This window comes from Neopsephotus bourkii, unplaced genomic scaffold (genome assembly GCF_033783945.1).
Source record: "Neopsephotus bourkii isolate Nb327-2 ecotype Australia unplaced genomic scaffold, CSIRO-AGI_Nbou_v1 NB_168, whole genome shotgun sequence".
Taxonomy (NCBI): Eukaryota; Metazoa; Chordata; class Aves; order Psittaciformes; family Psittacidae; genus Neopsephotus; species Neopsephotus bourkii.
Window position 1 is genome coordinate 17,896,617 of NW_026900684.1, and position 22,202 is coordinate 17,918,818.

Consider the following 22,202-nt stretch of genomic DNA (forward strand, 5'->3'; position numbering starts at 1 on the left):
ACCTGTAAACAAACAAGGGCCTTGATAACATTGTTGCTCTACTAGCAAGTGGAGATGCTTGTTACCAAATTGAAAAATACACACAATGCAGATGTCACAGGGCAAATCTGGTGCCTTCAAGGTTTCTAATGGGCCAGCTTTTCTCCATGCCAAGAGATGTTTGGCATAGGAATAGCAGGGAATCAGAGCTGGATCTCTGGCTGTCAAGCTGTCCTGCCCCTGATCTAAGTCAGCCTGATGTATAAGTTGCTCCAGGGTAACTGCCGTGGTCGGCTGTGTAGATTTTGTTGCTGATTTTCCCCTCCTTGCAACCCATGGCATCCTGCCTGAATACATATCCATCCTAAAAATCCCATCTGCCTTTTTCCAGGACAGCGCTATGGCTTATCCATTGTCCAGCCCCTGATTTGTGCAACACTTCAGAGTCTCCAGGGCATTTTGCTATGGGCTGGGCTGGGCTGTGCCGTGCAAAGAGGACAGGGCTCCTTCTGAGGGGTGATGTGCTGTCCCTGTGCCTTGGGAGACATTGAAGACAGAACACTTCCTGTTAGGTCCCTCAGGGAAGGAGCAGAGCGGGCTGCCTGGGGCAGCAATGAAGTGTAATGAAAATAACCAGCCTGCAGAAAGGCTGAATCTCTGTTGGATGTGTTTCTTTCTACAGGTATTCCAGGTAGCGCTGGCAGGATGGCTTTTAAGTACTGCATTAGAAGGAAGATCTGGTAGAAAAGATATCATATACTGCGCTGATTTATTTAGACAGGAACACCTGAAAGCTTTACTTACAGCAGGTGTAACTCTGGCTTCTTATCAGTAAATTTAATATTGTGATGCTCCTTTAACCCTCCTAGGGAAAAAAACAAGATGTAGCTGCCACAGTACAGCTGCGTCTCAGTGCTTGCTCTTAAGAGCTCCAGCAGAGTGATAAGATCCCATTAAAAGCTTTGGGGTGCCGCTGGCAGACAGATCTCCTCTTGGAGGAACTGTGTCAATGCATGGTTCTTAAATACCTCTTGTAGCTATGGAATTCTTTAACTGAAGGTCTTTTGTACCAGAAAATTTGCCATGCTGAAGAAAATTGCTGAGATACCTAAGATAAGCCAAGATGCCATAGAATTGTAGAATAGTTAAGGTTGGAAAGGACCGTAAGATCGTCTAGTTCCAACCCCCCTGCCCTACCATCCCATATGCTTCATTTTCTCTAAGTTGTCTTGCTGCCCTGCTAATGGTTTAACATGCGGTTTGAATGCCCCTTCTTGTCTCACATCCCAGGCTTCTGTTCGTCCTACAGTATTTATTGCTGAAATTTTGCCATGACATCCATTTCCATATTGGTATCCAAGCAGTGGCCCAAACATAAAATTCCATCTTCAGCTCAGGATGGAGCACAAGCAGCTGCTTTAATAAGGGTTTTCTTTCTCTCCTCCCACAGCTCTGAAATAAGAGCAAAGTGAATACAGAGAATAACTGCCCAAGGAAATTGTTTTTTTATAAATGTTCTCTTCTTTCCAGTTTATTCCAGGGAGATAGCCCTGCTGCAGCATAGGCAAACAACTAGCGTTCACAGGTGATTATTCCAGAGGCGTGGGTTCGCCCAGCCATCCAGTACTTGGAGGTGATGCATAGGTGGGCTGGAGCTGCTGCATTCATTCTGCTCAGCACTATTTTTCTTCTGTTTTGTCATACATGCCCTTCATTACAGCTTGCTGATGAGAACTGGTAATGGGGTGAATTACCTGGGACTGGACTTGGTACAATAGTTAGCTAATGGTCAGCTCCTGGGCAGAGACATAGCTCATGAAAATGCATTTGCTTAGTGCTCTCAGGCAGTTCTTATGAATCATGTGAGATGAGCATGAGTACTGCCAGAGGAGCAGCCCTGCAGTTGGGGACAGTGCTGCCATCCGTGGTGACCCCCTCTCCCAGCAAGGTGTGCTCAGGAAACACCTGTGAGGAGGCAAGGTACGGGCACTGGGTGGTAGCAGGCAGCCCCCAGTGCTGTGGTAGGCTGCGCTCATGCAGTAAGTGAAAATGCTTTGTCTTATTTCAGGAAGCAGAAAAGGAGGGAGAGTGCTTCAGCAAGGACTAAATCTTGGGTTTGTTCAATTTAGACAATCTGTTGTTGCTTTAAATAAAACCTGGCTTCTTGGATCAGTAATTGAAATACTGCATGTAAACAACCTTGCTAAGACACTGACCTCTGCTACACACTGTGGCTTTCAGGTGCTTGTGGAATTGTGGAAAGGAGAAGGGAAGACTCCTCTTGAAATTGTTAAAGAAAAGAAACTTGAACTGATACAGGATCAAGAAGCACTTGAACAGATCTGCCAGGCGGTGATTGATGGACAAGAAAATGAGGTGATTATGATGGTGGAGGGAAGCTTGTGCTCTACAGCACTATGTGGCACTGAAAAGGGGGTTAAAATGGTCTCACTTTTTTTTCCCCTGTTGATTGGCATTTGAGCTGTAGAGCCAGTATCGGAGCAGTAAAGCTGCTGCTGAGTGATTATCAGCCTTTTCTTCTCCTTTCTTATTTTACCAAGTGTTTTTTTAGACATTGAAGCTTGCACAAAATGATCAGCAGAAGAAATTACCAGTCTGGCTAATGCGCTAAGTCATTCTGAGACACCATAAAAACTTAATGCAGGAAAGCAGAACTGCAGGGCCCTGTCCCTCTGCAGCTGTACCACCATTAACCTGACCCTCTACCCGGCCACCTCACTCTGATCTTTACGTCATCCTTTGTGATATTAGGACAACACTGTTACACTGTTCCAAAGCTGGAGATTGAAGCTACCTGCCAGCAAGGAATATATTAGTTATGGAATTAGAGGCTGTACCAGAGCTGGCAAGGCAAAAAAATTTTCTTGCATCTGTCTCTTCCCCATGTCCCTGTCTCCCTTCACTGCCAAAGAGAAGAGTCCAGCTGGCTCCCAGTGTGGGGTGGCAAGGAGCCGGACCCCGTGGCAGCGGTGGCTCCAGAGCCGCTTCCCTTCTGCTCTGCAAAAGGGAAGATGAGGGTTTGGCTCTTCCCCATCTCCTTGGAAGGACACGCAGCAGCCTGCTTCACTTATCAGTCTAACAAAGTCTGGGCTGGGAAAAAGGGAAAACAAACTTGTTTATCATGAAGGGGAGGAGCAGGAAGGGATCCTGACAGAGTCTAAAATCTGCCTTATAAAAAGCAAAATGAAAACGAGTACTTACATGTTCTCTGGAGTGCAAATGTAAAAGCAGAAGTGAATAGCTTCCTTTTAATATAAACATTGTCTGGCTACATTTGCCATTTGGAAAAAAAACCATTAGCATCTTTTGAGAACAATACCACCCACCCCAGATCTCACTGGGGGATGCTAACAGCTCTGCAAGAGCTTTTGATAAAGAAAATGAGCCTGCAGTAGGTCGGCGTGACCTCCATCAGGCTGACTCATTTGCAGAGCCTGATAAAAGTGCTGCTGTGTTCTCAGCCTGGATAGAAAGAGCATTGGAACGGATTGGGAAGTACAGAAGCTGAAGGTCCATAACTGCACTCCCATTTCAATAATAATGCTTTCTCCAAGAATGCAATTCCTCTCTGTTTTCCACTGTTTTTGTCAAACTGAATGCAGTAGGATGGCCTTGCTTCTGTAACTTTTTCCAGCTGATTCTTTCACCAAGGCAAAAGCTGCCTTGAAGGCCTGTACTACACTGCTTCAAATTGCTGCAAGAGCTTGCCTTACAAAATAGCATCAGCTCCATACTTGGGGGGAGACAAGGCAGAGAAGGGAACTACACTGTTTTTCATAGTAACTTTCTTTGTAATAAGCTAACTTACAAAGAATTGCTCAAGCCACCACTGAGCACCTCATGAAAATGCGGCACCTGGATTGTCCTGCCCTTTGCCCCATATAGGTAATCTCTCATAGCTCAGGAGTACTTGTCACTCCTGAGCTATGAGAGATAGTCTCACTCTGTGACACTACAGAGATTTTAGTCTGCCAATAATTTGTATACTATGACTAGTGGCAATATTTGCATTTGTGTTTGGGGTTGGCACAGTTGGTGGTTCGTATGTTCAAAATCCTTCCCTTAATATCTGTAAATATGACCTCCTGTTGGACTGAAGCTATCACGTTTTGCCCAGTAATTGACAATGCAGAGAATGTTTTTGCTGCCACAAGGCCAGGTGCTTGTCTTTCAGCAGTAGCATCTCCTTTAGGAATGCCCAGAAAGCTGAAATTTCCAGTGTTTTTTTTCACTGTCTTTACTTAGCTTTTAAACATGGCCATTGCTGTTTTGTAGGTGATTGTGCATCAAACACTAGCTGTCTGCTAGGAGGTCGTATTTCTGATCACTTAATTAATTGCTGTGTTGCAAAGGATTCCTTGCTTAAAGGAAATAACTTGCTGTTACAGAAACACCTACGTTTGTGCTTGAAGGACCTCACATTTTATCAGAGTAAGATTTGATGCAAATTACTTGTTACAACCGAGCATGATATTGACTGAAAAGGTAGATCCTATTAGCAAGAGAAGCCCATCTCGTTTTTCTGGCTCTCTTCCAGGAAATCGCTGTTCAAGTTGCAGGCGGCTGTTAAAATCCAAAAGTGTTTTCTGACTTTTTCAATAAGAGGAGATCTTTCTATTAGTCATAAGGCCCTGCTGCTCTGCAGGGACTTGCTGCTGCCTCGTGGGAGCAGAGCGGGAGCTGATTGCAAAGCTGAAGGCAGTTTTTATAAATAACACCTTGGCCCAGAATACGGTATTTACCACCATGGTCCAAGGGACAAGAACAGTCATACCTTGGCTGCTTTTTCTGTAACAGTGTTGTCTTTTTTTTCTTCAAAGGTTATGGCAATCAAGGCAGGAAATCACAAAGTTCTGAACAAGTTAATCGGCCTGGTACAAAGGAAAACCCAAGGACGATCCAATCCTGTTCTGGTGAAGCAGCTGTTAGAAAAGAAGCTGTTAGGGTAGCCACAAGAGGGAAAACCCATACCAGCGTCTACACAAGACACGCACTTCATTCTGTCTGGTTCACTGCAAATGAACTTCCGTGCCTCCTCTCGTAGCATCAGGATGGCTGCTTGTACTTCAGGTAGCACTGTGGGCTGGCCTGACCCAGCCTTGCCTGGGTGCAACAGCCAAAGGCAGATGAGAAAGAGAACTGCAGGAGGCGATACAGTCATTTTCATCTCCCTAGCATCAGTGTGGCCTTCAGAGATGTGATCCTCACAGCCATGGGAAACAAGTTCCTAAAGTGCCTGTGAGTATGCAGGGAGCTGAAGCTGTATTGGTTAGTTTTGTAATAAGTAAGTGTCAACTTGGCTTTCCTAGCTGCCTTCTGGGGGGAGGGAAATTCACCCATCTTGAATGCAAAATCTGGTGGTGCACACTGTTAGCGTGAGCACAGAGGTGACAATGATTAAAAACCACAGCAGTAATTAAGAACGTGTGTGTCTCTGTGACTAGCAGAAGGGGCAAACATGTCCACTGCTGTCATTCTTCCTGGTTTCTGAGGGATGGGGAAAGACTGAAGTCACTTGGTGTTTCAGTGACCAAGGCTTGTGCCACAAACAGATGCAAGTGTTTACGTCTAAGACTTAGTGTCAGTTCATTTTCTCACCTTCACCTTGTGATGTACTCAAACACCTGCTTTGCCTACTCACAGCTCTTTCAGTTCTGAAAAGGGCTGAATGATGTGTGCCTGAGACCTTCTGAGGTTCCCATTCTATTTTGGCCTGTGAGGTTCAGCATAGCAGATGTGCTTCTGCCAGTTCGATTTTTCCTCTGCTGGCAAGACTTGACCCTGTGCTACAAACACACCAATTCCAGAGCTGCTCCCTTCTCTGGCATGTGGCTTTCTGCTCTCACCTGGAACTGCAGCACTTTGTGGAGGGAATTGAACATTCAGTTGGTGTACCAAAACTGAGCAGGGTTCAGCTGGGGTCCAGGGTCTGTTCCACTATTTAATCTTGAGGAGTGTTTCATGCTGGTTTTTTAATACCTTCCAGTTTTCAGCTCTGGCTTTATGCAGCCACAGAAAGGCAGGGTCCTAGTGTTAACTTCCCAGCCCCAAATCACTTCGGGCGCTCAAACTATTAACAGGAAACGCAACTAGAGCAGCCTATCACAATTACAGTGGCTAGGGAAAGAAATCCCATTTAGTACCAGGGGTTTGAAGTTCTTAAACTCCTTCTGGAGGCTGCTAAGCTGTACATTTTAAAGATCACATCTGCCTCAGACCGCAGAGGTGCTCCCTCAGAACAGTCCTTCAGGTTCTGCCTGCAGGGCAGACATTGTCACAGGAGTGCAGCATATACAGCCCTGGGACTACAGTCACCTTTTGCAAATGCAGTACCTGCAACACTAGGTGTAACTAGGTTGCTCAACCTCATGAGCAGCTTATCCTCATGCATAGTAGTGCTGATGTATGGCTTGAACAGGACAGTTCTGTACAAACTGGCTCACTGTTCAAGTGTGGACTCCTGTTAGCGCGAATAAACCCCTATGGTTTCCAAATAGATTTAATGAATTAAAATGTATACCCATGATTCACATAAAAATAACTTTACAATTCAAATGTCATACAAGTGACAAAAAGCCGTAACATGGGTTCAATCAGAAATTGTGACCCCTCAGCAACAATGAAAAGAAACCCATAAACATCCAAAACTCCCTAAAAAAAACCCAAACCAACCTTTCCCCAGTATTTCCATATGACCCACCTTCACACAAAGGCTTTTACTATCACTTTTCATGTCATGAGCAAAAAATACCAGTTTTTACTTACGGTGGTGCGAGCTTTCCGTTAAGTGTTCCATCGAGAAAGCTTTAGATTATACAGCGAACTTTTAGATGCTGGAATTGTGTTCAACTCTTGCCATGGCAGCAAGAAACAAAAGGCACAAGGGCTTTCTTAATCTCAAGGTACACCCTCAAGCTGAGAAAAACAGGAGTTGTTTCTAAACCATGGTACTCCAGGATTAATGCTTTGTGTTGCACAGCTTGCTGCTGTTGGGCTGTTGCCCCTCTGCTGTAGTGGCTGCCTCTTAAAAGAAGAGAAAGCAAAACAGTAATGGATTTGGAAGAGTAATAATGAAGCTGTACTTAAAAGAAAGAGGGATCTCCACTACTGTAGCATGGCTGCTGCTGGTAAAGGGTTTTTAGTGGCTCTTTCTTCTTAGGCCTTTGTTTCCTATGTAATTACACTTTGTTACTATGTTACAAAATCTGTTAACAATCATGAGCCAGGTTCTATATTATGAGTAGAGTCTATATGAGCATGTTAGATCTTTGAATGGATAAAGGAAGAGCAACCGGTAGCACGTACCTGGACTTGTGCAAAGCATCTGACACTATCCCACATGACATCCTTGTCTCTAAACTGGAGAGACATGGATTTGACAGAGGGACCACTCAGTGGATAAAGAATTTGCTGGGTGGTCACACTCAAAGAATTGTGGTCAACAGCTCAATATCCAATTGCAGACCAGTGACAAGTGGTGCTCCTCAGGGGTCAGTATCTGATCCTGTTTAACATCTCTGGGATGGGGACTGATCCCGTTTAACAACCTGGTCGGCGACACAGACAGTGGGATTAAGTGCATCCTCAGCAAGTTTGCTGATGACACCAAGCTGTGTGACGTCTTCCTATTACGACAGGCTGAGAGGTTGTGCAACCTGGAGAAGAGAAGGCTCTGGGGAGACCTTAGAGCAGCCTCCAATACCTAAAGGTTACTGGTACAAGAAATCTGGAGAGGGACTTTTTACAAGGGCATGGAGTGACAGGGCAAGTTGGAATGGCTTTAAACTGACAGAGGGGAGATTTACATTAGATATTCAGAAGAAATTCTTCCCTGTGAGGTTGGTGAGGCACTGGCACAGACTGGCCAGGAAAGCTGTGGCTGCCCCATCCCTGGCAGTGTTCAAGGCCAGGTTGGACGGGGCTTGGAGCAACTTCGTCTAGTGGAAGGTGTCCCTGCCCATGGCAGGGGGTTGGAACTGGATGAGCTTTAAGGCCCCTTCCAACCCAAACCATTCTGTGTGTCTCTGATTCACTGTAAATCTCAGTTTATTTTTGCCCCCACCTGTCAGACAAAATGGGTAACAAGAAAGATTAAAAAGGGATAATTGTAACATCCTTCCCGTTCCAGGGAAGGGAAAGAGCAGCTGTAGTCTATCAGTGCTGTACTACATCATGAAACACTTATGAAATTTTTACAGAAATCTTTTGCAGATGCACACAAATGTAAATTTCTGAGAGAAAAAAAAAAGTGGTTGGAGTCAAAGGAGATCAAGAGAATGAATCTTCTTAACATGTGTGGAGCTACCAGAGCAGCAGTAGTTGACAGCATAGGGTCTAGTGCTGGGAAGGCTCAGCAGGGCCAGCAAACATTGCTCCCACTATGGCAGCAGCATCCAGGGGCTCATCACTCTCTTCACACCAGTTTGATCAAACCCCTACAGCCAGAACACCAGATCCTTGTTTGCCTGCCAAGAGCCTGATAAAGCAGCTAACATACAACCACCATCTTCCTCTATGTCCTAAATGGAGCTAAAGGCAAATGCTGAATACTCCACAAGCGAACTCTGTACTGTGCAAAAACCGCTTTTGTTTCTATTTCCATAACAGTCAATAGAGCATGTTAAAAGACAGAAGCAGCAGCCACAAGGAATTTAGTATCTATCTGCTATTGTAAAGACAAATTAAAACACACCCACAGGACAGGTGGGTCTGCAAGACAAAAGGCAACACCTGACCACGAAGCATTTAATGTCAGAATATTTTGCAGCCCAGGAGGCTGCTTTAAGTGTGGTGCTATCAGAGCTGGGAACTCAGGAATTAAGACTGAGGCTTTGACCCCAACTTGCAAGTTGTATTTAGCTACAGCAATGCTCCCTGAGCTGCTGACTGCCGATGCCATCTGTGCACCAGCGGTAGGCAGGGTGAAGTGAGGACAGTTTGGTGCAGATTTTCAGCAGCAGCCATCCATGAACCAAGGAATACGTTCACAAATTCAAAGCTGACACCAGACACTGTCACGACAATCTATCTCCTCTACTCTACTTGTGGCTGGGAGTCATTTAGGGGATCAGTCCTGATGGTGGAGAGATGATACTTAGTGTCCTGCGTAGCTGAAGTATCCTATATCCGAGGTTGCAGAAGAGGAGAAAAAAGTTGTCTAAAAAGATCCTGGCAATGCTCAAGTTGTGAAGAAAGAATTTGTAGCACTCAGCCTTGGCTGCAGACTTAAATTTTAACTGTATTAAAAATAGAAGCCTATGATAGGAACCTTAACTAAAAAATTTACAGCTTCATGCTGCAATTTCACTGCCGCCCCTTTCCACTCCACCCAGTGGCACAGTCTCAGTGTACTGTCATGTTCTGTCTGCTCCGAGCACCCCCTACCTACACCCTGTCACAGCCACTGACCTCAGCACCATCTTCCAAGTGATTTATGGCCTTGGGTGTATGCTCACCATGTAGAGTGTTTGGGTTTTGCATGTAAAGAAAAGCAAATGGTTTTCACTCAACTCAAGCTGTGCAAGGGAGAAGACACGATAGCATGCTCCAGGTCTTTTTGCCATTGTTGCCTGTATCTTCTTTGCAATGCTGTTTACAAGTGCTCCAAAGTTCACTGGATGCTGCTTCCCTTAATAGCTATATAAAACCAAGTTACAGCAGACAGGATGTCAAAATGTATCGACCCAGATGCTCAGATGTGTACCTGCACGGGGTTGGTTGTTGAGTGCAAGTCATTCCTGTCGCCTCAGAGGCTGTGAACTTCCAGGTAATGTACACACAGAGAGAATTCTGTTGCTAAACAGTTTGAGGAGGCAGTGAAATACAAAATCCTAAGTTGCCATGACCTGTAATTTGCCAGTTCTTTTCTGCCCATTGCAATGGCAAATTTAACCTCCAACTAGAAAAGCCCCTGGGCTAAGACTATCCATAGTTAGGGATACCTGCAGTGGGAGCACAAAGCCACTGAGAGTGCTCCTTCTCCTATGGCTGGGCTCCAGCACCCATGTCATGTCAGGCCATACAGCCTAAATTTACCTGCAGTAAAGCCAGTCTACAGAAATGCTCAGGTGCTGCCATGAGGCAACAGAGATGAAAAAGGTGGAGCTTCATGAGTGACCAAAGTGTGTGGTCCCAGAGTGCACTGGGACGCAGTGTTCCCTCTAGGACAACTCTAGTCCTGGACCCTTAAGGCCTCCCGTAGGATGTACAGGCACTCCACAATTGTCTGCAGCACTTCCAGCAGCACTGCAGACACGCATGGATGGAGGGACCCCAACCTTTGCAGTTCCTTTATCTGTGTGTGAGGTCCAGCTCATGACCCTGCAAATGGCTCCCTCTCACTCTGCAAGTGGCTCTTCCCCAAAAAAAAGACTGGTGACAGCTGTGGCAGACCCCAGCTCACCCCAGCACGAACACAAACAGCCAATTATTCCATGCCACATCCATTGCCTTGTCATTGCAGCTTTGGAGAAAGGCCTGCAGGTGGGTTCAGTACTTAGAACTGCAGAGGTTGTACTACCACAAGCTAATCCTAACAGCAGCACTTGTAGGCCAACTGTTTCCCTGTAGGAGCACTCCTCCATGCATGGGTACTTTGTGTAAACACAAAGGAAAAGTTCTGACATACAGTCGCGTCAGCCACAGCTTTAATTATCTAAAGCATTTATACCCACTAAGCAGGCATAACCATCAGTGAGTTATGTTTTACCTTCTCACTTGGAAAGCTCGAATGGCCACCTTTTCATACTGGTCACTAGGTTTTTCAAACTGAAGCTCAAAAACCCAATGTTTTGTGTGGCAGGCAGTGGTCAGATTTTCCAGCCCCAAGCTGCGGCTGGACACCGAGAGACATCTCAATACAAGTGAGTTGTTGGCTCAAGCTGCAGCAAGGGATACTGAGACCCAGAGCCGCTGCCTCTCCTTGGAGGACAAGATGGCATTTCGTCTGAGCTGTAGCCAAACTGACACAGCAGCACTGAGCTGGACATGGTTCAGTTGTCTCAGATTTGACTCATCCACGTTATTTTTTGATCTAAATCCAAGCTAGTTATTTTTGAAGTAGGCTACAATAAAATACAGCTGCTGTGGAATTGGCTTCATCAGAAATGTAAGTAAGTTTGCAGGTATTTAGTCCACAATACATAATGGTATGCAGGCAGTCTGTCGAAGCACCAGAGAAAGTTATTTGGTTGAGAAATGCAGCCTTTGCACAAAAGTTCCTTCAGGGCTTTTAGCCCAGAGACTTCAGTCTTAATTTAATCCAGCTGCCACACAAGAGCCATTATAATCAATGAACAAAAAGCAGATTTGCAGAGTCAGCAACAAAGTGCCACTTTAAGTACCTACATATTTGAGAATCCAAGTAATGCTCCTATTCATAAATAAGAGGCTTCCAACTGAGCACATAACAAATGAAGCACAGTGACACTGGGCCACAACATATTTAGAAAACCGGGGGGGCTCTAAAAGAATAAAGTACGTTTAGTCAGAGCTGGGCTTTCACTGCCAGCAAAATCACTGATACAGCACTGCACTCAGTGAGGCTGCCTGCCACCAGTCAGCTGGCACCACCCTCCTTTAGCCAAACACCCATTTATACAAGTCTGACAAGGAGCAATTTGTGCCCTCTTTCGCACAGTTCTGGCCTGAACCATGACACAGCAGTGCTGCCCACTAGGACAGCTACCACAGGACACTGCCATACTCGTTTGTTAAGTTTCCTGTGAGCTTATTCTTTCTGGTCCCCAATAAATGAGAGCACCACCAGTGTAAGTTCTCACTGTGTTTCACACAGAGGCAAGTGCCCCCTGCTCATCTGCCATGTTTTACCTTTGGGTTGCTCATTACCATACACAGCCCAAGTGTCATGTACCCACTGTTCCTGCTGATAATCACAGAATCATAGAATAGTTAGGGTTGGAAAGGACCTTAAGATCATCAAGTTCCAACCCCCCTGCCATGGGCAGGGACACCTCACTCTAAACCATGTCACCCAAGGCCTTGTCCAACCTGGCCTTGAACACTGCCAGGGATGGAGCATTCACAACCTCCTTGGGCAACCCATTCCAGTGCCTCACCACCCTAACAGGAAAGAATTTCCTCCTTATATCCAATCTAAACTTCCCCTGTTTAAGTTTTAACCCATTACCCCTTGTCCTACCACTACAGTCCCTAATGAAGAGCAAAAGGTGCAAGGAAGAACACATTTTAATTTTCTAAATCAGGTCTGGACACAGCAGCAACAGTCAGAGATAAAAGACAAGAAAGAAGAAAATCCCAGTATCCTACTCATAACCACAGCTACAGTTTAAATGATACAAATATAATAGGAGCCATCATAAAAACTGGAGGCATGACATAGCTGTTTCAGTAAATACAGCACAGTAAAATGCTTATTAAATCAAGCTGCCCTCAAACAGGAGCTGTGGCTACAAATTCAAATGATACAGGGACATAATCTAACTGCACCAAATCGCATGACCCTCATCCTTTTCTTCCCAACCCTGAGGATTTAGAGCTGCTTAGAGGAGCTAAAAACCCTTCCTGAAGCATGAAACCTTCTGCGAGGCCTAAGCAGAGAGCACAAAAGGGTAGTGAATGTGTATGCGCTGTGCTAGATAGTACACTTCTCTTGGTAAATAGAACTTAACCTCTTGAACCAAAATCCTTGGGCTCTGCGGGATGCAGTACATTTGTTTGCAAATGTTTTTCTCTGAAGGAGTAAGCAGATCCTTCGGCATTGTGCCCAGGCCAAAGAGCAATTAGAGAGGCGCTGGTGGCACAAATGCTGCTCAGGCAATCTATTCCCACTGCAAAGCATAGCCCCTGATGGTATCCAAGATCCACTCCCATCACACTGTGTCTTCTCCCACCTTACTAAAAAGATCAAATCACATCTGAAAGGCAAACACACTCGGTAGGTATGGCACCATGACACCACTGAAGTCATCAGACTTCTTACAAAGTGACAAACCCCAATGAAAGAGGAATTAAGTCATTTATGAACTGGATGCTCTGAAGTATGTACCTGGGTGCAGTGGTGGAGGGACAGCTCATGCCTGCCACTGGGAATTTTCTCATCCCCATGGAATACAGCTGAGAAGAGAAGCTCTCATATGTTCTTCCAAACCAAAGTCAAAGGTTCCCAGGACATAAAAGGACATCAAAACCAGGACATCCAAAAGTGCAACACCAACAACTCGATCTCATCTGAAATACCAGAGTTTTCTCCAGGGCACACATGGAAAAGATCAACTGTAAGGAAAATGCCCAGAATACAACCATAGAGAGGCATTAAGCAGGGCCAAGAACCCAGCACATGAAGTGCAGCTGACTGAACCTGTCCAAAGATCAGCACATGCAAAGGGGAAGCTGATTTGAATGTCAGTTGCCTAGTCATTGCCTAGACAGTTGCCCAATTAACAAAACTCATGTGTGTCTGTGTGCTGAGACTAACCCAGAAGTCATCCAAATATGGTCCAAGGTAAAAGTGAACAACTACAACTGGCAGAAAACAAAGTGTTGCCTTTCTAGGCAGGTTGAAAAACAAAACAATCCAGAATAGCAAATTGAGATTGCTGGAAGGATTCATTGCTGCACCAGGACAGCTTAAAAACACACTCGAAGGCTACATCACTGGAAATGTGGCATTCGCAGTATGACACACTGAGCAGGAGATTGGAAATTAACTTTGATATCACTGAGCCACCACCTGCAGGTTTTGGAATAGATCTGCCAACTCCAAGACACCTCACTTCCGACTGATGCTGAGACAACGTGTTGAAGAGGGGCTGCTCTAGCCACACACATGCATTGCCACACTCCTGGAAGGAGCAGCGTAACACCATGTCCACCATGGAGATCTATCGGCTGATACACAGCTGGGATCATGGAGGCTTTTTGGAAGAAGATGCATCATTGGTACAAGATGGGATTACACATTATCTAACTGGAGGGAAGAAGGTTATTAAACAAGCATTTGGCTGAAGAACTTGTGCACACAAAGGTGATTAATCTCAAAAGACCAACATTTTAAAGCTAAATCGCAGGTTCCTGAAGACAGGAAGATACAATTCCTAACAACATTTATTTTTGCTGGGTGCTGAATGTTATGCATAGACTTAGCTGCAGGTCTGATCCCGCTCAGGAACCAAGTAAGATGAAGTTACACTTATGATCACCTTTTTTCCAGCCGAGAGCCAGCGTCACTGCACTCACCCACCTCTTGCTTTTGGGGAGCTGACAGACAGATCTCCCATTCACAAGGGGACACAGCACATAAACACAGTTCTGACCTTTCAGCAAGAAGCCTTCCACACAGCTCCAGATTTCAAAGGCTGAATTTATCCTACTGGATGTAGAGCATAAGCTCTACTGCAGCTTATGAGGTAAATCCTCCACTTCCCTCAAGTTTACAGATGCTTTTTTGAGCAGCCCACATTTTAAAATCCCCATGTAGCTTAACAGACCTGCTGAGATGAAACTGCCATGACTTTGTGCATTTGTTGAAAGCACCAGTTAAAATTAACAGTCTCAAAAGAAATCCCTTCTGCCCAGCAAATAAAGATTCTTATTTTAGAATAAAAACAAGGGAAGGGAGTGTTCACACTGTAACCTTCCTGCTTTGAGCTTGGCGCTGCAGAACTCTCTCTTAACAAAAAAGAAAATCAAAATTCTTTTTCATTCCTTTTTTTAAAAGTCCTTCAGAAAAAGGATTGGATTCCTTCTGCAATTTAGCACTTGTTTCCGAACCTCTAAGAGTCACACTTACTTGGTGTAACTTTGTACTTTGTCTATTGCTCCTACCTGAACAGGCAAGAAGCAGAGCAAGCACTGACCCCACATCCACAAAGCTAAAACACTTTCACACACAACGTTGTGAGGCCAGCACGAAAGATGATGCTACTGCTAATAGTGGGAGCAGGAATGGGGGAGCAAGGAAAGAACCCACTATGGCCCAGCACAAGTTTTAAGGAAAAAAAACCAAACCCAAGCCTTAATTTGTCCTTTAGCCTTCTATAGCAACAGTGCAGGGGGAAAAAGAAACAGCGCTCTCAAACCTTGACAACTAAGATGTGAGAAAACCCCAGAGCCTTGGCTTCAGCTTCCAAGGAAGTTTGTGAGGTGAAACAGGCTATGTAGAGGCCAGTGATTTACAGGATGCTGATGCAATGGTGCCTAAAAAGCTAAACAAGTTAGAAGTGAAAGCAAAGCAAAGAGTCAGCTAGGAAGCAACATTACCACCAGCCATGGTGGAAGGAAGACTGTACAGCAACCAAGTGAAGATGGACTCGGAGAAGATCTGGAGGGTTTTGTTAGAGGTACACTTTGGGATTAATTTTTTTCCTTGGAATAGCCTACAGCAGTCTGACACAATGAATGCATCTCACAGCTTGGAGATTCAAGGTAGAACTTTGCAGAAGCATCTGAAGGATTTAGGAGCTTGAATTGTACTGCAGATCCCACAGGAATTTAGCTGTAATTAATTAGACTGCTGGAGAGCATTTGTTTTTTAAGTGTTCTTTTCCCTTGCAACCTCTGAGAAAGCATGTTTCAGAATTCAGGATGTGATTAAGTGGAGGATCCCACATTACAGGGTAATTACAGTGAGGAGGAGAACTAAGATATGCCAGTGTTATTTCTGATTTCTGTTTCTTCAGATTTCCTGGAGACACTGTGAGTTTCTTTCCCAGACTAAGGGGTTTAAGGCTTTCTTGAACTAAGTTCCTCTTTAGATAGCCAACTACAGCACACTGGAAGCACAATTATGCTACTAAGCTAAGACAAAATGCTGTGGTGATGCACCAATTCATCATGTTTAGGTTCTTCTAATGAAGCCCATTACTCAGAAGAGAATTTTCTCAAGCAGTTAGTCACCAGCAGACAGTGTTCCCTGTTACTCCTTCCTTTTCTACAGCTGGTGAATAGTCTGGTCCTCCCCTCACCATCACAAAAGTGCAATATTAGGAAAAGTCAACACCTAAATTAAAAGTAAACAAACAGTATTTAACTTTCCCTTAACTAAAAACATAACAATAAAACAGAACAGCTTTCAGGAGCAAGTCAACCTTTTTCATTAAAAAAGACAAAAACCAGCCTGCTGTCCTTCTACTGAAAGATAGTGAATACCTTTCTTTAGCTTATTAAAATAAGCATAAAACCAAACTACATACTAATTACAGCTTGCATAGAAACATTTTGTTTTGTACTTTGTGCAAATCTTACTAAATAAGGCATGCTGGAGAGTTTAGGTAGCAATGCAGTAGTTATCAAAGAATGCTGAGAAACTGCAAGGAGAATTCCAGGCAGTCTGCAATCCACATCCACTTACACAGTTCATTTGACTTCAAAGACCAACAGCTGATAGCTGCAGATCTGTCTGTAACATAAGGCAATATGGTATGTGTAGGGTCCAGCACCTGCTTTCAGCTAGTCATGGGTTTAACAAACATAAGATCACTTGAATTCAACAAACCAGAGCCTCTGGTTAAAAAGGGCTTTAGATGTGAATTGGTAAGAAGCCCATTTCAGGGGAAAAGGAAAGGAAGGGAGGAACAGGACAAACACATGAAGCAGCACAACCCTTCACGTAAAGGGGTTTTGTGCAGATTTTGCATATGTGTTTATACTCTGAACTGTCCCCAGGGGACAATGTTTTTCCAAACTTCCTCTAACAAGTTATCTAGAAGAGAATTTCTGGAACAGAAAAAGCTAAAATGTTTGCCTCTTGTAGCCAACCATCAAGTGTCCATCGCAGAGGTTCAACGGGATTCAGGACACTAAAGAAGGTGGTTGGGTAAAGAGAAGGACATAAAGTAGGGACCTGCAGTAGGAGCAGTATCAGAAATCTCTGAAGTAAGTTACGTAGCACAGAGGGAAATGATAAGGCCTAATATAAAGTAATATGGAATAACATTACCTCTCCTCCTTCCCCCTCCAAATCAAGTATTTTCAGGAATTACTGAAGTACAACCTTCTTTTGTAAGCAGCTTTGCATTAAAAATGTGTTTGAACTCCAAAAGCTTTTTTTTAAAACACATTTTAAAACCCCACTAATAATAATCCTCGAAGTCCCCCAGTATTTTGTAACATAAAACGGAATGTTCCTGGGCAAGAGCTGCCAGCTCCTTCAGGAACTCTGGGAAGAGGGCAGCTGCAAGTACGGCATTCCTCACGTGTGCAGGAAGGCTGGGATGAGCCAGACCTTTCTTTCTTTTCTGTACCAGGAAAGGCTGGAGTACCGCTGGGTAAGCTTCAGAGAAGTTCTTTCCTTTCCCTGCGTTGCTGCTGTGCTGGATATTACCTAAAGCCAGGAAAAAGAGGAAGAAAGCAAGAGGACAGGGAAAAAAAAAGGAAAACAAAAACATTCAGTATATTAAGCATACCTGGTATTTGCGGTGTCCAAACCCAGTTTAGGAGGGTTATGTTCAGAGGTGTAGTTTGCTGTACCCAGACCATGCAGGGACATACTCCACTAATCCAACATTTTAAAGCTCTACATGGCCCGATTCTATTGCATGTTTTATTAGCTCTCTTTCCCTAGGTTATACATTATTCAGTTCCAGCTCTGATGACAGAAACATGTGGGCAGAAAAGGAGTCAAGGGAAAGAGTAATATGGATTTACCTTATGAAATAGTAGATAATATCTACCCATCTAGACCCAGCATGTTTGTCTCAGTTTAAATGATACTATGCTCTAGCCCTCCCCCAGATCAAAATACAGCTTGGGCTTTACTTCTCTCTTTCTTTCTCTATCCTCTCCCCATGAATCATCGTGCAAATGGATTTGAGCCTGAGTTACCACATCACCGTGAGAGTTTGAAGCAAGTTGAAACTAAGGGAAAAAACATTTGAAAAGTTGAGTTTTCTACAGCTGTGGTCCCCACTAACTGCACTTACCTTTAACTCCCTGTAAAGCAGCTAAACAGTAAGAAAAGGGTGAGCGAAAACCACTGTGTGCTTTGCTATCTGATCTCTGCTGCCAGAGTTCGGAGGATCAGGGCTTAAGCATCAGAACGCATGGAATTACAGTAACAGCAGCACTTAAATTTCAGGCAATTGCTCCTTGCTTCAACTTGAAGTAGGACAGAGCTTTAATTAGATGATAATTAATTTCGAGAAACTAAAAAGGTGACACAATGTAACGCTGATGGAAATAAATACTGTACAAATTAAAATTAACCTGCAGAACTCACTGCCACAAGGTATCACTGAGGCCAGAAGCAGAGAGAGACAAAATCCTGTCTAACTGACAAGAGGATGTTCTCATGAGCTGTGTAAGTAAATCATCAAAAAACATAAGGGACTGTAAGATTAACTTGCTGCAGATAAGCCAACACTACATTGCTGCTTAAGAAGAGGTTGCCTCTGAAGTGCAAGAAGTTTGTGTTAAAACAACAGGTTACAGCATCCATTTTCTGAAACCTCTCCAAGCAGCCATTGTGAGGACCAAGGACCAGTAGATAAATGCCTAACTGAACGCAGCGGAGCAATCCCTCTGTTCAACACCTCTGCACTTTTGTCTTGTAGCTCTCCTGAAGCACTGTGGGATTACTGTACATTTCCAAATACTCAAAAGAAATGTTCATCTTAATCAACTAACAGAGTTGTACTTTTCTGGAGTTTCAAAAACCTTTCTGACTCCAGACTTATCAATCATTTATATTGTTATTCTGCAAATGCCTACTGCAGACACAGTACAGGAATTTCAGTGCTGTGGAAAAATCTGGCTGTGGGAGGAAAACAACTTAAATTATGAATTACAATAAAAAGACAAAGTTTTGAGCTTCCCTTGAAGATTTTTTTTTTTTAGATTTTCTAACATCAAAATGTTTCATAATTAATATCTTAAGCTTTTTAAAACCGTTTAGCCAATGTAACTAGAATGCGAGGATACTGTCCAAGATTACTAGCTTTTAAACTCTTCCCTTCAAAAAGCATCCAAATTGATACTTTTTTCTAAAAATCATTTTGATTTACATTTATCTGCTTGGGGGGAGGCGGAGGGGGGTGTATGGAGGTGGTAGTGAGGGAAAGAAACACAGAAAGCTGTTCTAGACACCAGAGATTTGATGTTTCTCTTTGACCACCACTGCCCACTTCTTTCTAGAGTGAGGGTGCAAACTGAATCATACAGTTGAGAAACTGGGTACTTTAGAGATAGTGTCACCTACACACATGAAAGAGGGGCAGCATTTCATATGGGATCTACATCACAGCAGCTCTACATATCTAACCAGAACCCAAAATACTTGCGTAAGGAAAACACATACTACTGCGAGCAGAAAATAACGGGTTATCCTTTTCTGATCAAACACCTTTGGGGACCACCATCAAGAGAAAGGAAATGCTCTGGAATATTTGTGGCTTACATTTGTGTCCCCCAGTAAATCTGGCATCCATTTTTCAGATGTGAATTCTGTAGGCCAGTTATGCTCAGACCTGTCCTTAAAACTTTGGGGTTATTCACCACTTCCATTTGGGGGGTTAGGGGGAATAACCCAGAGGACAGCCAGTTTGCATGATGCTCAAAGGTAGCATTCAAGCTAATGTGAATAATTCTACAGGAACTCCTCAGTTATTTTTTTTTCATTTAGCATTATTGTAACTGTTCCTACCTTGAACTTCTTAATAAATATAATGAACTACAGTGGGTTGATGGACGACTGAGCCAACTTGCCCCTAGGGTTACAGTTTAATGACTCACATCACCAGTCTTGTGGGGAACCAAGTCTGCAGTTATCCAGACATTTATTTATTCTCCATCTCTTTGCAGGAGTTGTCACAACACAGAACAAAATGTACCAAGAGGATGACTAAGCAGTCTTATATTGAATTCCTAAATAATGACCAGCATGAGTCAACCTGGCAAATTCTGAAGTCCATGGAAGAAAACTGATGTAAAATAGGAAGTATAAATAAATGCCATTGGGAATGCATTATATAAAAGTTCTTATTGCCAGCATCTAAAAAAAAGGACTCTAAGTGTTGCCTCCTAATCTCATCCCCACATGCTACCTACAGTACCATCTAACTGTAAGGCTTTCTAATCTATGGCATGAGAATGTAGAGCCTAAAATGCTACTGATGTTTGCAATGAACAGCTCCTTTACGGCATGCACCTTCCACAGTCTAATTCTTTGAGAAACAGCCTTAGCAAGATCGTAATTTTACAGACTAGATGTACTGCAAGCCTTAGAAACACAGACCCTGCTGACTAGGTATATTATTATTCAGAGCCTTGAAAATGAAAACACAACTAAAATGGCACAATAAAAGTTCTGCTTCCCACACCTTTGGAAACCCAAGAAAAGTATCAACATCTTCACAGAGTGATTATTAATGGCAGAGGGTGATTATTAATGACTCCCAATGATGAGCAAGCACACATCCATAGCGCAGCCTCTCTTGAACCCTGTGGCTGAGTCAGCTCTTAATCACTGCAGTCACTGCTCTCACCAAATTTTATGCATTCTCATCATGTAGGAAGTTGGCTTTTAAGGGAAACCTGTGCCCAACACTGTCTGCTCAACAGCAAGCTGAGAACAAGCACGTCCTCATGGCTGGGCCCCAACTCTATTAGTTGCCTGGCTGCCTCTGGAAAGTTCTTACTTAGAACTTAAGATTCTTCATTTTGCTTATTTTGACTACCTTCCCCCATGGAAGTATAAATACCAGTAGCACTCTAGACAGGTGTAGTGTGCACTTGCTTGAGAAACAGCAGACATTACAGAAGCCCCCTGGAAAACTTGTTGGAATGATATCTATTTAACTCCCCACTGCTCCCGAAGTGTCCTGGCTTTCACATACACCCACCCACCCTCCATACACCCCTTCTTTTGTTGTTGTTGTTTGCTTTGGGATTCATTCAAAAAAGTATATTAGAAGTTTTCTGGCTAATATTAGTATATATCTCCTTCAGTAGTAGCCCAAACCAGGACCCAAAACCTTATTCAGTTGTTGCAGAAATCAATTCATCCTGGACTTCTGTCCTCTCAAACATTTATCAAAAAAGAACCAATGACTAACTGAAGGTCAGGCTAAAAATAAAATGAAATCATACACATATGCCACCTCACCTCATGCCTTGAAAGCAAGTTTGTTTATGGCCAAACTGACAGCAAGCCAAGAGCTGGTTTTGTTACTCCTTTAAAAAGATATTTTCTGCTTAGCAGATAGCAAATAAAAGCTTCCAAAGAGCAAAGAATATCCAAATAGATCCATATACTGTAGCCTACTGGGCATCATCAGTGTAAAATCAGAAGGATGCATCTGGCTGATGATGTTCACACCACACCACACCTACATTTAATCATTCTGCAGAAAAGGAGAGAGGTAACTGGTGAGTCATTCTACCCAGCACCCCTCTGAGTGTGGTTAACGTTTACCTTTGGTTAGCAACTCTTCCGCAGCATCAGACATGTCCACGCGAAAAAGCAAGTACTGCTGGGCCTCCAGGAGAAGACCTGGGAAGTCTTTTTCAACAGAAGCAAAATGTTCAATTTTATTTTTCACAGATGCCAGCACCTGCCGAAACAACGATAACACTTACTGCTTCCTGCCTCACTCCCAGTGCAGCCACAGACCGAACACTCAGGCTTTCTCTAGCTGCCTTAAAATAGAGTTGTGAAAAAAACTTATGGTCATACAGAATTCTCAGTTCCTTCCCAGTTTCATTACAAATGTAATTAAAGCATTGAAATGAGATGAGAGGCTCTCAGACAGGTGGAAAAGCAACAGGTGGAACTGGAAAGAGCTAACGTAAGGTTTAATGAGACACCAAAAATATCGTTTCAGTAGGTACGGCTAACAATTATGGTCAAATACCTGATAAAGTGACCGCACACTAGGCTGGAACACCATGTTGGTGTTGAGCAGAAAGGAGCGAAGAAGAGGCTGTGGGTAACTTGCCAGCTGAGTAATAATCCCAATAAGCAGTAAATTGACATGCAAGGAATTCTCCAGCATGTTCTCCAGCTTTGACAACACTACACTGATGAACGGTCCTGCAAGAGAAGAAGAAGGAATCAGTGCTTTTGTATCCACAGAAGAAAAATCCTAAAATCCAGGAAACAGGCATTTGAAAGGAATTTTGATCATCATAACCAACAAAATTAGACCTCCCACACACTAATTAAAGCCAGCAGGAAGAAAAACCAAACTGTATCTGAACAGACAAAGTAGACTTAACAGAGGTGTTAA

The 22,202-nt window shown here is 43.6% G+C and overlaps 3 protein-coding genes across 3 annotated transcripts in view; 2 read left to right on the forward strand and 1 right to left on the reverse strand.

Moving 5' to 3' along the window:
- Positions 1-5,423, forward strand: part of GATB (glutamyl-tRNA amidotransferase subunit B) — a 42,860-nt gene extending 37,437 nt beyond the window's left edge. Inside the window, exons 12-13 of the mRNA XM_061374338.1 lie at positions 2,221-2,355; positions 4,821-5,423. Coding sequence (XP_061230322.1) covers positions 2,221-2,355; positions 4,821-4,949 — 264 coding nt within the window. The 3' untranslated portion in view covers positions 4,950-5,423. The remainder of the gene's footprint in view (positions 1-2,220; positions 2,356-4,820) is intronic.
- Positions 5,424-6,660: 1,237 nt separating this feature from the next.
- The window catches only part of LOC133223575 (uncharacterized), a 51,143-nt gene continuing 35,601 nt past the window's right edge, over positions 6,661-22,202 (forward strand). The window contains exon 1 of the mRNA XM_061374389.1: positions 6,661-7,477. The gene's annotated coding sequence lies outside the window, so the exon portion shown is untranslated. The remainder of the gene's footprint in view (positions 7,478-22,202) is intronic.
- Positions 15,800-22,202, reverse strand: part of FHIP1A (FHF complex subunit HOOK interacting protein 1A) — a 50,114-nt gene continuing 43,711 nt past the window's right edge. Inside the window, exons 10-12 of the mRNA XM_061374258.1 lie at positions 21,828-22,006; positions 21,389-21,527; positions 15,800-17,302 (exon numbers count right to left, since the gene is read on the reverse strand). Of these exons, the coding sequence (XP_061230242.1) occupies positions 17,052-17,302; positions 21,389-21,527; positions 21,828-22,006 (569 nt within the window). The 3' untranslated portion in view covers positions 15,800-17,051. The remainder of the gene's footprint in view (positions 17,303-21,388; positions 21,528-21,827; positions 22,007-22,202) is intronic.